Here is a 14,616-nt window from a genome sequence, read left to right on the forward strand (position 1 = left end):
TTATATAAATCCTTAACCCATAACATTAATTTTGTAGGGCATTAATTGCACAACTCAAATGTTTCTGCTAAGTCTTGCAAGACAATACTGCCTTATGGCAAGGTCACCTCAAATTTCTTCATTTGATTTGTTAGATACACCTTCTTTCTTTTGCTTATTATACCTCCTAAAATATCACATGTATAATATCGATACCATGTTTAAGTTTTTTTCCTTTAATGAATATAGGATCGTAATATGATTTATCTAGGGTTTAGAGTTTGGGGTTAAATTTGTCGAGGATAGAATCAATGGTGACCCCTCCAAACTATAGTCAAAGGTAAAATTCTGGGAAAAAAAAATAAATTAAGAGCTTTTTGATCCTTTCTAAAATAATACTTTTTTTTTAGGTATCTGAGATATCCAGGCTCACATTGGAGCCTATCTAATCCTCAAGACCACGAAACACCCTACAAGTTCCATTTATCGTAATACAAATCTTAAAATTTAAAAATATAAAAGATGAGATCAAATTATACCACTATCAAATGTTATCTCAACTTGAGTCTTGACATATCTTGCCAATCTCTTTTTCAAAATATCGATCTTATGATGTTTGACATGACCCTTACCTTTACACAACTGTTTTTATACCTCCAAACTCAATAATCTTAGCTTGACATGTCTCATAAATCCCTTTTTAAAAAAATTGGTTGAATCATGATGACACAAAATGTTCAATGTTATCTGAGCTTGACATGTCTTATCAATGTCTTTTTCAAAAAATAAAATCATGTTATGTTCAACACAATCCCTAATTTTACATTGCAATTTTCACACCTCCCAGTTCATTATCTTAACTTGACAGGTTTCGGAAATCGCTCTTGAAAAAAAAAGGATCAATTTATAGTTGACACTATATATTCATTGTCATCTCAACTAGAAATATCTCGTTAATCTCTTTTTAAAAATCAAATCATTTTATGTTTGACACAACCCCTTAGCTTACATCGCAATTTTTATGCCACTTAGTTCATTATCTTAACTTGACATGTTTCATCAATCTCTCTTTCAAATATCAATCCATTTACAACTGGCACTATATGTTCAGTATTATCTCAACTTGACTTGTCTTGTCAATCTATTTAAAAAAAAAAAAAAATCGAATAATGTTATGTCTAACAAAATCCCTAGCTTTACACCACAATTTTCCCACCTCTCAATTCGTTATCTTAACTTGACATGCATCAATAATCTTTGTTTAAAAACATTAATCAATTTGCAGTTGATACTATATGTTATCTCAACTTGACTTATCTTGTCAACCTTTTTCTCAAAAAATCAAATCATATTATGTTTGACATAACCCAGAGTTTTATATTGCATTTTTTACGCCTAGAAATTCATTATCTTAACCTAGATCTGGCAAACGGGCGAGTATGGTCTGGGTAGTAACGGGTCGCAGGTGAAAAAATCTCACGGGTCGACATTTTCATGATCCATACCCGCACGTGCGGGTACGGGTCACCCGTGAAAATGGCAGCAGCCTTTTACATTTTACACATTTTTCACAGTTTTTCCATATTTTTGTTATTTTTTACTGTTTTTTTTTATTCAAAATTTCAAATTGCATACTAAATTATATTAATTTAAAAACTTGATATAAAATTCATTTATTAAACTTATTAGTTATTAACTTATTATATTAAATAAATAGTGATTAAATTAAATTTGATTAGATTTCACCAAACATTATTAATTCAATATTAATATTTTTCATATTTATATCAAACTCTACCATATAGATAATAGAATTAATAAACACTAAACATACATAGTAATTACTAATTAGTAAACACTAAACATATAAAATTGTTTAACATTCAACATATATAACATAGTAAACACTAAACAATTAAACATATATAATTGTTTAACCAAAGTACCAAACACACTAAACAAACAAAGCCGCCCTTGATTATGCAATCTCCTTCCCCTTCCTCGGCACTTGACTTAATGACACAAGCAGCTGAACATCATCAATTTCATCTTCTACAATTAACAAAATATAAGTTAATTATCGTAATATATTAACAAACAAAAATATTAAAACATGTGAAATATAGGTTAAAATGTTACCTTTAACTTCATATCCAGAAATCCTTGTCCTGGTGCATATCAAAGACTCTGCATTCTCCGGTAAAAGTGAACTTCGATATTTATTGAGCACTTTGCTACCAATACTGAAACTGGACTCCGAAGCAACAGTCGTTATTGGTATACTCATCACATCACGGGCCATCATCGAAAGTATCGGATATCGATCACTATTTTTCTTCCAATGGTCCAGGATATCCAAATTGTAAAATTTGATGCGATCAAACCTTGCCTCTCCCAAATAAGTATCCAATTCCAACTTCTTAGTAGCACTAAAGTCACTCTTGGAGTAGTCAAATTCCTGCACCATTTAAATACAAAATTACAAGAATATAAAATTAAGAAAACCTTATTAATCACAAGAATATAAAAATATTTAGGGAGTATTGACTTACACAAATATCATCTCCAATGATATTAGGATCACTAGCTTGCACGCAAGGATTGCAGGGAACCTGAACCTCATTGCCACTTAGACCCTCATAAGCAACAAAAAGCCTATACAACTCCTGCTTGACCAACTCCAACTTTCTTGTTGCAACTACTGGGCCATCAACTTTTTTGTAACAAAACTCAACAAACTCAAACTTGAAACGTGGGTCCAGAATTGCTGCAATTGCTAACACAACAGTGTAAGAATCCCAATATTTGTCAAATTTTCCTTTCATTTGACTTGCCATGGTACTAAGAACTTCATCCTCATTTTCCATCTCTTCATATAAACGCACTTGAATTCTCCACACATTTTTGAGATGCAAGTTTGCTGTCGGGTATTGGGAACCCGAAAAAAGAGTAGTGATCTCATAAAATGGTTGCAAGAACTTGCAAATCCTCATTCCCCTATCCCATTCTTCATCTGAAGGACAACTTTTATAATTGGGATCTATCAGTGTCAAATGAACAAACACACGACGGTATATTAACGCACTTTGAAGCATTAAATAAGTGGAATTCCATCTCGTGGGAACATCCATTCGCAATCCTTTTGAGCTTATCACACCAATTTTTTGAACAAGTTCTCCAAACTTGATTCTTTTAGCCTCACTTCCTTTAACATATTTCACACTTTCACGAATTTTATGCAAAGCCACGCTACTCACCTTTAACCCTTCTTGGACTATGAGATTCAAGATATGTGCACAACATCGCATATGAAAAAAAGAACCATCACATAATAAAACATTTTGCACACAAAGTTGACTCCTTAAAATGTCTTCTATTTTATCATTGTTACTTGCATTGTCTAATGTAAGAGAGAAGAATTTCTTTTCAATCCCACAATCTTTTAAGAAATCATACACTATGTCTGACAAAAGAGCCCCTGAGTGTGGAGAAGGAATATGGCAAAAATTCAAAATTCTACTTTGTAACTCCCAGTTCTCATCAACATAGTGAGCCGTTAAAGAAATATACCCATCAATAGTACAAGAACTCAAAATATCAGAAGTCAAGCATATTCTACCCGAAACCCTCTCTAAAGCAAGCTTAATCTTTTCCTTCTCCCTGTAATATACCTTTAAGCAATCTGCCTTAGCGGTGTTCCTAGTATATTGCTTAACTTCATGATTCAAATACATGTGGACATCCCTAATTCCTTCATGCTCCACTATTGAATATAGGTAGTTATGTTTTATGATTCCTATTGCCATCTTCTCACGATAAATTTCTTGAGAAATCTTCATACATCTCAATTTAGTATCACAATCCATCATCATTTGATCTACACTACTAGTAATGGTACGTTTAGGACAATCTTCCATATGATGCCTCATATTCTTAGTCCCATGACTGGAACTACCATGTGCATATGACTTACCACAAATCATACACTTTACCCTTACCTCCCCATTATCTTTTGTATATAATGTCAAACATCTGAAACTTTACGTTTTTTTGGACAAACAGTACTACCAGTAGAAGGAAGTTGACCTACGGCTACATTACGACCCGTTCCTATATCTATAGACTCCTCCATACCAAGCCAATCTAAAGGACACAACAAAGTATTTACATTTAAATTAATTAACCAATCATAATTCATAACAATTCGTCCAAAAAAAATAAAAACACTCCCATATATTTTACAAGCAAACCAGCCCTACCAAATGACTGGATTTTTCCAACTCAACAATCAACACCCCTCAACTCCAATAAGTATAACCAATCATAATTCATAACAATTCATCCAAAAAAAAAAAAAAAAATAAAGAATTTACGAATTTAAGTTGCATTAATAGCATATAAGGTTATCAAATACAAATCATAATATATTACAAATTGATCACAAGTTTGACTTATATGTTATAGGTGTGACATTTAATATAACAAAAAATTTGTTATATTTATTCTGTATAACTTAACATGGATGTTGAGGAAGTAACATGATTAATTAATTAATTTGAGAATTTTTTAAAGTATGACTTTAAATGCACCGAATAATACACAATTTTTGTTAGCATAAAAATTAATGCTTCTTTTCTTCATTCAATTCTTTCACCAATAGTTTTAGAATTTATAGATCAAAGTCAAAATTTGGTACCCCACGGCACCCATAAATTGCCTAAAGCAACATTTTCTTTTTGCATCTCCTATCAAATAAAGAAAGATTATTTCTTTATGTTTTCAAATGTGACTGCTTCTCAATCAAATCATTAAATATATGTTGAATTATTGGTGCATGTCATTTCATGGAAGCTTCATTATTAATTGCAAATCCAGGTGAGATCTAATGCTATGACCACATACATGCCCAGAATTGATTGTGACTCCAATTTAATCTAAAGATTGGTTTGAATTAAGAGGCCACACTGACCTGACTGCTGCCCTGTTGCTACCGTGCTGGTGCTGCCGTGAGAGGAGATCTGCTGCTGCCGTGCTGGTGCTGCCGTGACTCGTGAGAGGAGATCTGCTGCTGCTGTGAGAGAATGGGCTGTCGTGACCTGCTGCTGCTAGCACTTGCTGCTGCCGTGAGAGAAGTTAGAGAATGAGGGAGAGTGGAGCTGCTGTGAGAGTGAGAGAGTGAGGAAGTGGAGCTGCTGTGAGAGGACTGAGGAGTGGTCGTGGTCGTGGAGCTACTGTGGCCTGTGAGAGAAGAGAATGAGCTATTGCGTTTTTTGTTTGTTCACTGATAAGTTTTGCTGTTTTGGTTTAGATTAGGGTTTGAGTTGAGAGTGAGACTTTGAGAGTGAGATGAGTGATAAGTTTTATTTATTTATTTTTTTAAATTTCAAATTTGCGGGTCTGCGGGTACCAGCGGGTAGTACCCGGTCCATTCGCAAAAGTCACGGGCAAGCTGGGTACGGGTCAGATTCTCACGGGTCAAAATATGTGTTACCCGTACCCGTCCATTGGGTACGGGTACCCGTTGACCCGCGGGTACACCCGCCCGTTTGCCAAGTTTATCTTAACCTGATACTTCTCATCAATCCTTCCTTAAAAAACTTGGGTTGTGCTCAACACAATCCTCAACCAGTGTTCTAAAAGCCAGATCGAATTGACCGGTTCGACCGGTTCAACCAGGAACCAATCCCTTCTCCGGTCTAGAAACACTCAAAACCCGGTCTTAGCTTATGGCCTAGATTGGATTGGCATAATAGTAACGAACCGTCAGTCTGACTGGACCGATAGCTAAACCTGATCACCAAATCCCTAATTACGGCAACTTTCGAAGCCAACCATCCCACCTAACACCACCATCAACATCACCTTCATCTCCATATCAAAACCCCCATGATCTTGAATTTTGATTGACTACTGGTTGTCATCGTCGCCACTTGGTTGCTTCACGAAAATTATCTCCCTCCCTGATTTCAACAACTTCTGGCGACAACCATCCCACTTTACACCACCATCAGCATCACATTCATCTCCACATCAAAACCCCCACCATCCCAAACTCCAATTGGTCGTCGACCATCGTTGGCACCACTTGGCTGCTTCGTGGTTTCCTGCCAAGATTGTAGGGGTATGTATTGTTGGATTTCAAACTTGCAAGGATTGATGTGTAATTTTATAGGGTGTGTTTGTTGGATTTCAAACCTGTTGGACATGCTGACATCACCAATCCAATCAACCGATCCATTTTCGATAAGCTGAAGCTATGTAACATTAATGAAATATGCAATTAATGGAACTAGGATGACTTTTTTAGTCCTTGAGTTTGGGCATTGTTTTGTGTTGCTAAAAGTAATTGTCAACTAAACTTTGTCAATTGAAAAATTCTAGGAAGTGAGTAAAGAGAAAACCCATGATAATTTTCTTTTATGGCTAGGTCATTATCTTTACATTTGCTGATTCAATTTTCATGAATGACGTATGATATATCTTTTATATGGATATCAATTAATGGACTTCTACTCCTTCATAGTAAGATCCAATATCAAAGCTATCAAAGTCTATATGAGGATTAAATTATAATAAATGTGCCATCTACGTCCTTATAACATGGTATTTTGCTTCGATTGAAAAATAAACATGTTTTAAAAACAATATGTTTTCTATTCTCATTTATGGTTGTATATTTGCTTATGCAAATCTTTTGATGTTAACTGTGATGCATATCTTTGATGGATTTCCATTTGATTTTCATAGTATCTAATGCTTCTTAAGTTTGTTTTTCTTTATCCTTGTATATTTTTTTTTTTCTAATTTAGTTTATTTTTTTTTTTCTTACAAAAATGCATTTTAGATTCTTTTATTGGTAATCACCATAAGCTGCACTACTATGTTTGTCTCGTGCCTATCTAAAGCGATCAGGGTAAACTTGTGATGTGATACACTCCCATAAACAACCATTAGAAACAAACATGAGAATAAATCTAGGGTATGTTCCATAGACTTCTTGCATTGATAGACATTCAATCNCTTCATAGTAAGATCCAATATCAAAGCTATCAAAGTCTATATGAGGATTAAATTATAATAAATGTGCCATCTACGTCCTTATAACATGGTATTTTGCTTCGATTGAAAAATAAACATGTTTTAAAAACAATATGTTTTCTATTCTCATTTATGGTTGTATATTTGCTTATGCAAATCTTTTGATGTTAACTGTGATGCATATCTTTGATGGATTTCCATTTGATTTTCATAGTATCTAATGCTTCTTAAGTTTGTTTTTCTTTATCCTTGTATATTTTATTTTCTTACAAAAATGCATTTTAGATTCTTTTATTGGTAATCACCATAAGCTGCACTACTATGTTTGTCTCGTGCCTATCTAAAGCGATCAGGGTAAACTTGTGATGTGATACACTCCCATAAACAACCATTAGAAACAAACATGAGAATAAATCTAGGGTATGTTCCATAGACTTCTTGCATTGATAGACATTCAATCTATTGCTTATCATTGTCATTTCTAGATAGGATGGATATTTGTTGGAAGATTATTTATTATTACTTTTTTTAATATTAAAAATCAACTGGTATTTTGTACTGCAATCAAGCTGAATGCTAACTGGATGGTTGTTGGAACACTTTTTGGGTTCGATCAGTTTATGAATCCATTGGTTGACAAACATAGTGTAGGTGAATGGTAATGAGAAAACTGATATAGGGTTGTGCTCGACACAATTCTTAACCAATGTTTTAAAACTCTGATTGAATCGATTGGTCCAACTGGGAACCAACCCCTTCTCCAGTCTGGAAACACTCAAAACCCAGTTTTAGCTTATGGCCTAGATTGGACTTGCATAATAGTGATGAACCGCCGGTCTGACCAATCCAATAGTTGAATTAAGTCACCAAATCCCTAATTATGACAACTTTCGGCGCCAACCATCCCACCTGACACGAACATCAACATCACCTTCATCTCTACATCAAAAACCCCATCATCTTGAACTCTGATTGGTCCCCACTCGTCGTCGCCATCACCTGTTTGCTTCGTAAAAACCAATTGTCTTCCTCCCTGATTTTGGCAGCTTCTAGCACCAACCATCCCATGTGATACCACCATTAACATCACATTCATCTCCACATCAAAACCCCTATGATCACAAACTTCAATTGGTCGTCGATCATCATCGCCACCACTTGGCTGCTCTGCGGTTTCTTGCCTAGATCGTAGGGGTGTGTTTTGTTGGATTTCAAACTTGCAAGGATTGATGTGTTATTTGATAAGGGTGTGTTTGCTAGATTTCAAACCTGCTAGACATGTTGACGTCATCGGTCTGACTGACTGGTCTAACTGATAGGATCAGGCAACCTGGGAACCAACCCCTTGACTAGGCAAGGGGTGATTTGAGTTTGAGAATATTGTCTTCAACTCAACATGGCTATTTCTACACCACTCACCATAACTTTACATTCTACATTCAATTCATCTATTTATTTTTACAAGTTCATGTTTAACATTGCAAAATTGACAATATTATATGTCGAGACACGTATATCATATTAAAATCTTCATGTTCTTTCTGATATCTCATAGAAGATTGTATCCCCAACATTATAATCATTTCTTCAAGTTCCCATATGAGAAATTAAAAAGCTTGAAAACAATATTATTTTAAAATTAAAATAGGGAAAAATTAGTTCATAAAATATCCAAGTTGATGAAACTAGATTTCAAATGGCTTCAAGGGCCATGAACATTAAATTGAGCTTTTTTAAGAGACCCCATTTGCAGCAATGTTAAGTCATTTTCATTGTACTTTTTGTAAGATGATAATTAAAAAAATCAGAATTTTTTTTTACTATTATGGACCACTCTTTTATAGGCCATTCTCTTTATAGCTTTGCTTCCTAGTAGTTGATAGCTTTAATACCTTTGCCTAGCTCTTCACCTAATTTCAATTTCTTCCATTATTCAACTTTTGGCTATTTGTGACACCCATGCTTTCTCAAACTTTTGTGGTTTCAAATTGCATTTTTTATGATAAGGATTTTCCTAGAATGCCTATTTGTTGTTACTATTATATTACTGTATTAGCGTGATGAGATTTTCATTTAAAATTAATCATATATGGTTACTTATGTAATAGTTTTCCTTTTCAATATTAACTATGATTGTTATTATTATGGTTTATTGATAGCCGCCCTTAAGGTGAGTGGTTAAAACCACTTATCACTAGGGGTGAAAGTCAAGCAAGCCTCTCACGAGCAACTCGATAATTGCTCAGACTCAACTCGACAATAGTCGAATCGAGCTCGAGCTTGACTATTGTCACGAGTCAACTTCGATCATAGTACAACTCGACTCGAAAAGTTCACGAGTTTTTGCGAGCTCGAGGATGCAATTTTTAAAGTTATAGGGGGTCATATGAAATGTATAAGTTTTTAAAATTGCAAATCCACCCATATTCAAATAATCTAAAATAGATTTGGGAATTTTGGAGATTAAGAAATTAGAAACCCTAAATCTTCTCCTTCGCTGGTTGTTGTTTCCTATCTCTCCTTCACCCTTTTCTTCCCCCTCCTTCGCTGGTCGCTGTTCTGCTTCATCTCGTCTCAACCTCTCAGGTACTGTGAAAACGTATTGTAGCTTGCTTAAATTCTTTAACTTCCTTTAATCTTATTATTTGAAAACAAACTATTGAATGATTGAGATTTGACAATTGATTGCTGGTTGAGGGGATCCATTATTATTGTTTGATGCTTTTTTTTTTTGGTTTGTGGACTGGTGGCTGTGTTGCTCTTATGGGATGTTTGTTGGGTTGGTTCTCCATGTGGGGATGGTTGTGTAGTGTGGTTTTTTTTATGTGTGGTTGTGGTTGTGGGGATGTTTGTGGCTGGTAGAGTTCGAGTTTACGGTACCAAGCTCGAGTTCGAGCTTGATTCCTCAAGCTTGATCGGGCTCGAGCTTGAGCTCAAACTTGGTATTGTAGCATTCGAGCCGAGCTCAAGTAGTCAGATATTCGGCTCGACTCGGCTCGGCTCGGCTCGATTACACTCCTACTTATCACTATCGAGAAAAACACTATACATCAACGCCAAGGTCTCATGTCGATATATACAATTGTAATATACTGACGCCTTTGTGGCATCGGGGTAGTGGTATTCCTTCGACGATATAAATTGCTTTAGTGGAATACCAATTTTATTCCATAGGCCGATGTCATGCATAGATAATATTTTTGAATACTCTTTCAGGAAGATTATTAAGTGGATTCAACATTAATGAAGAGGTGCTCAAGTCTCCAAACTACTTGGTAAGTCTATAGGTATTTCATGATTTTTTTTTTTGATAAATCTATTAAAATAAAACAATGATAATACTTATAAGATGGGGAGAAAATTAATTCATTCGTAACATTGAAGATGCATACAACATTTGTACACAGCGCTATCACATTCAATAGTAGAGATATACAATTGTAATATGTTTAAACCCCATTATAATATGTTTTGGGGGACGGCAAAAATAGGTTACATAGATGTTGTAAATGCATATCACTTACTTTATATATTCAATAATATAACAGTGGATATAGGTTTTGCATGACAAACAGCCGATCGCTACTTTAAAAAATACGTTTTGTTCTTTAATATTTTATGTTAATTATTCCATGTTCATCATCGTATTATCCCATCAGTGATACATCAGGATTACGTGCATATCTTATATGATTCTAGCAGTGTCAATCACGTACCCCTACTTTGTATAAATTTTTGCATAAACATCAGTTAATTTTAATTAAACGATTTTACTAATTGACTCATAAATTTTTCTATTTCATCTCACCTTCAAGTTCATTGAATCGCTCCTTACCCATGTTCAATAAATGATGTCTCAATTTAGGTCATTTAATATAACTTTCATTTCTTTTCCCAAAAAAGAAAAAAAATATAAATGCACATATATATGTTGGAGATTACAATGTCCCTACCACTAGATTGGATTGTCACACCAAATCTGACAACAAGGTGTAACTTTAATTCCCTAATAAATATATAAAACAAACATTCATATTTTTTTGATAAAAATTAAATTATGTGCCCCAAATGTCACTCTACAATTTGCTACTAATCTTTTCAATTCAAATGTATTTGTTCGCCCACTAATTTTTTGAGGTTGAGGTGGATAGTCCAACTTCTTTTGGGTCGGATTCAAAACATGATTAATTAACCAAATTAATTTAATTTGTTCTAACTTAATTCACCTAATTTTAAAATTTCATTACCAATCACCTTATTGTTACTTTTGTAGAATATTATTTTTAAGGAATGATACTAAACATGTTTTTATTTTTTAAAAGAACATATAAAATTAAGTTTTTTGTCTTCATTTTTTGACACTAATATTTGGAAACAAATTTGCAAAATAATATCGAAATTTTCGATATTGTATTAGGATATCATATTGTAATGGGTTTATTTCATTTACCCCTTATGGGTTCGTTAAGTAATTATGATTATTAGAAAGTATTATATCCCTCTATCATTTAGGTTAATGTTACAAAACCCCACTAAGTATAGAAATATAATGAAATGCCCCCATTATTGATAAATATTCTCTTTAATTTGACTAGTAATATTTCTAAGAATAACACTTATTACGGTTTTAGAACTTCACTTAAAAATTAGGCAATCATTTGTTAAAATTAACGGAAAAAAAAAAAAAAAAAAAACCTTATAATAAGATTGTCGGTGATATTTCTACAATTTGAAATGATCAATATTTTAGATTAACACAAACTTCAATCAACTATGTCGATAATATTTAACTTCAAGAAAATGATGCTTTCCATTGAAAGTACAATTCGATGATTAAGATGATTCCTTGTATAGAAATTATTGAATCCTAAAATAACAAAAATGTTGTTATATCTCTCTCTTCTAGGATATCATGTTCCATGCATGTGAAAGACAATTATATCAAAGTACACAAATTTAGATTAATAATCCACACGACAACAAAGAGTTACAAGGCCGATAGACAGTTTTATAGGAACTATAAAACAATTAAGGTTTCAAACTTAATCATATAAACATAATTTAATTAATTACATCTAATTAACTATCATACTTGAATCTAAAACTACATTATTAAAATTGCAATGAATCGAAAGTCAATACACTTAAGAATCACATCATATATTATTATTAATTTATGCAAAATACATTTCTTGAATTCCAATACAAATTATTCATCTCTCAATCTGGCACAAAAATCAACAAATCTTAAATTAAGCTGCAGAATTGAAATTAATTACACTTATAAGAAACTTCAAATCTCTTCATGCCAGACCATTTCCAATTTTCGCTTTGAATCTTTTTCTTTTTGGAACAGTCAAACTCCATTTTTCTCCTAAGAAATCACAATTAATCGTTCCAGTGTCAGAAGTCATCTTCAACCTGCACCCACATGACTCCTGAACATACCATTTAACATTTTCATGTGACTCTTCACCTATATATTTAACTCAATTCTCAATCTCATATAAGTCCTAGTATTTATAGATCTTGCACATCACCCCGGCGACCGTATTGCTCGAGCCAATTTCACTCAACAAATTGCTAAAATCCGAGGAACAGTTTTGATACCAACTCTAACGTTATCATCATTTGATAAAAAAAGTATCATCCTATTTAACAATAGTTAATTATCTGCACCCCAATACTGAATTACCGATTTTTAACTCCCACCTGAAGCCCTCCCCTTAGCATAGCAGTAAGCCCAGGATCAAATTGAGGTGCAGCCCCAGGAGAACAAGCTCAAAATCAAATTTGCGAAGCACGGAGAGGGCAACCATTTTCATCTCCACCAATGCCAATTCCTTGCCCAAACAAACCCTAGATCCGGCTTGAAAAACTGGATATTTATAAGGACATTGAGGAAAAAATGTACCACACTTCAGCCACCTTTCAGGCCTAAATCCATACAATTTTGACCCCAAATTTTTTCCATCCGCCCCATGGCATAAGGATGATATAACCCTAGTCCCCTTCTTGACAAACATTCCACCGCTAGAACATCGTCGTTTAGAGCAATTTCGAGTCAAATTGTACCGGTGGATACAGTCTCATACTCTCATACACTGCAGCATGTAAATAGTGCATTTCCCTGATTTGATTATAGCTGGCAAGGTCTTGATTTGGCGGTATGAATTTCTCTGATTCGTCCCGAATTTTCAACATGACCTGTGGATGATGTGCTAGTAAGGAAGAATGTTGTCAATGCTGAGCCATTGTGTCACGCCCTGCCAAAATAAGCTTATAACAATGTCCCTCAAGTGGTTGTCTCGTTGATGCAAGTCATGAATCTTGACAAAAGATCTTTCTGTGTGGAAAATCCTGTTTCCTTTTCCGCATAATCACCTCCATGGCAAGAATATTCAGAGTCTTAATCGCCTGTTTGAGTTTTTTCTCCGTGCCAACGTTTAACAGCCTCTTGATCTTCCACACTAATGGCAATGCCACCATTGCTCTCTCGGCGGATAATTTCGATGCAAGATCAAAGGAATTCGCAAACAGAGAAATTGGCATGAGATTCGAGATAACAAGGGTCTAAACCGAAGGAAAACTTGCAAATACTATCGAACGAAAATCGCGAAAAACTTCTTGTAAATCCACAACATTGCTACTATCTTTTACAGCAATTGAGATAAAAATGGAAGCAGTCGAGATTTGATCTCGTTGGTGACAATTTCAAACGCATAAGTTCGAATGGAAAAGCTACGAGTTCCAACTGGCAACTTTTTCTCTGAAAATGCCATAACTCTCCACAACATTGAAAATTCCCTTTCCGAGAAGATCACCAACAATCATGGAGAATGGTTTCCTTCCCTTTCGGGTAGTTTTCGAATCTGGATTTGAGAATGTGTTGGACATTTTCAGGATTCGCGGTGATTGTGTTGTCAAGAACATGAATCCGAATGGTTTGAGATGGAGATTTCTGAAGAAGATGAGTGTACCAGTCACAAAGATTGTTGAAATCTTTGGACCAGGATGATGAAAGATATGCATAGCAAATTTCACAATTGCATAAAACCTTCTTCCTCCGTAAATGGAGTAACAGGAAGAAGATAAACAGATAGAGTGTCAAAACTAATGAGAAAAACACAAAACAATCACAAGTTTGAAGAAGAGACTCCATTATTGATGAAACAGGGAACATGTAGGTTAAGAGGGTGAATGCCCTTTAATTTATAGGGAAATAATTTAAAATTGAGAATATTTGATATATTTGTGTTTTTTGGAAACATTTTGTAATGCGTTAAATGAGAATAAACTGGAAACCATAGACAGCAACTAGTGAAAGCAACAGAGGAATTAATGGCGTCAGTGCAGTAAAAAACAGTTGCACGACCTGTAGACGGTGGTGATCTACTAGTCATCAATAACTTTCATGACCTAGAAGTCATCTGACGTTCCAACTTAATTAAGATAATTATTAACATATACTTCAATTCTAATTTTACGTCGAGAAAGCCTATCAGACACAGAAATTGTGTTTTCCGATGCTGGGTTTGCGTTAGCGCAAGCCTTAATTCCAGTAATGATCTCATTTGCAAATACAAAGTATAGGATATA

General features: G+C 34.3%; 1 protein-coding gene and 1 pseudogene across 1 annotated transcript; both read right to left on the reverse strand.

Annotated features, from left to right (window-relative positions):
* Positions 1–1,957: 1,957 nt before the first annotated feature.
* LOC116127186 (zinc finger BED domain-containing protein RICESLEEPER 2-like) lies at positions 1,958–3,908 on the reverse strand. Its single transcript, XM_031412837.1, has 4 exons — positions 3,371–3,908; positions 2,532–3,253; positions 2,119–2,437; positions 1,958–2,031 (listed from the first exon to the last, which is right to left on the reverse strand). Exons 1-4 carry the CDS (start codon positions 3,906–3,908, stop codon positions 1,958–1,960), a joined length of 1,653 nt encoding a protein of 550 aa, XP_031268697.1.
* Positions 3,909–12,708: 8,800 nt separating this feature from the next.
* Positions 12,709–14,179, reverse strand: LOC116127187 (annotated as a pseudogene).
* Positions 14,180–14,616: the final 437 nt, after the last annotated feature.

This window comes from Pistacia vera, unplaced genomic scaffold (assembly GCF_008641045.1).
Source record: "Pistacia vera cultivar Batoury unplaced genomic scaffold, PisVer_v2 Contig19, whole genome shotgun sequence".
In the NCBI taxonomy this organism is placed as follows: Eukaryota; Viridiplantae; Streptophyta; class Magnoliopsida; order Sapindales; family Anacardiaceae; genus Pistacia; species Pistacia vera.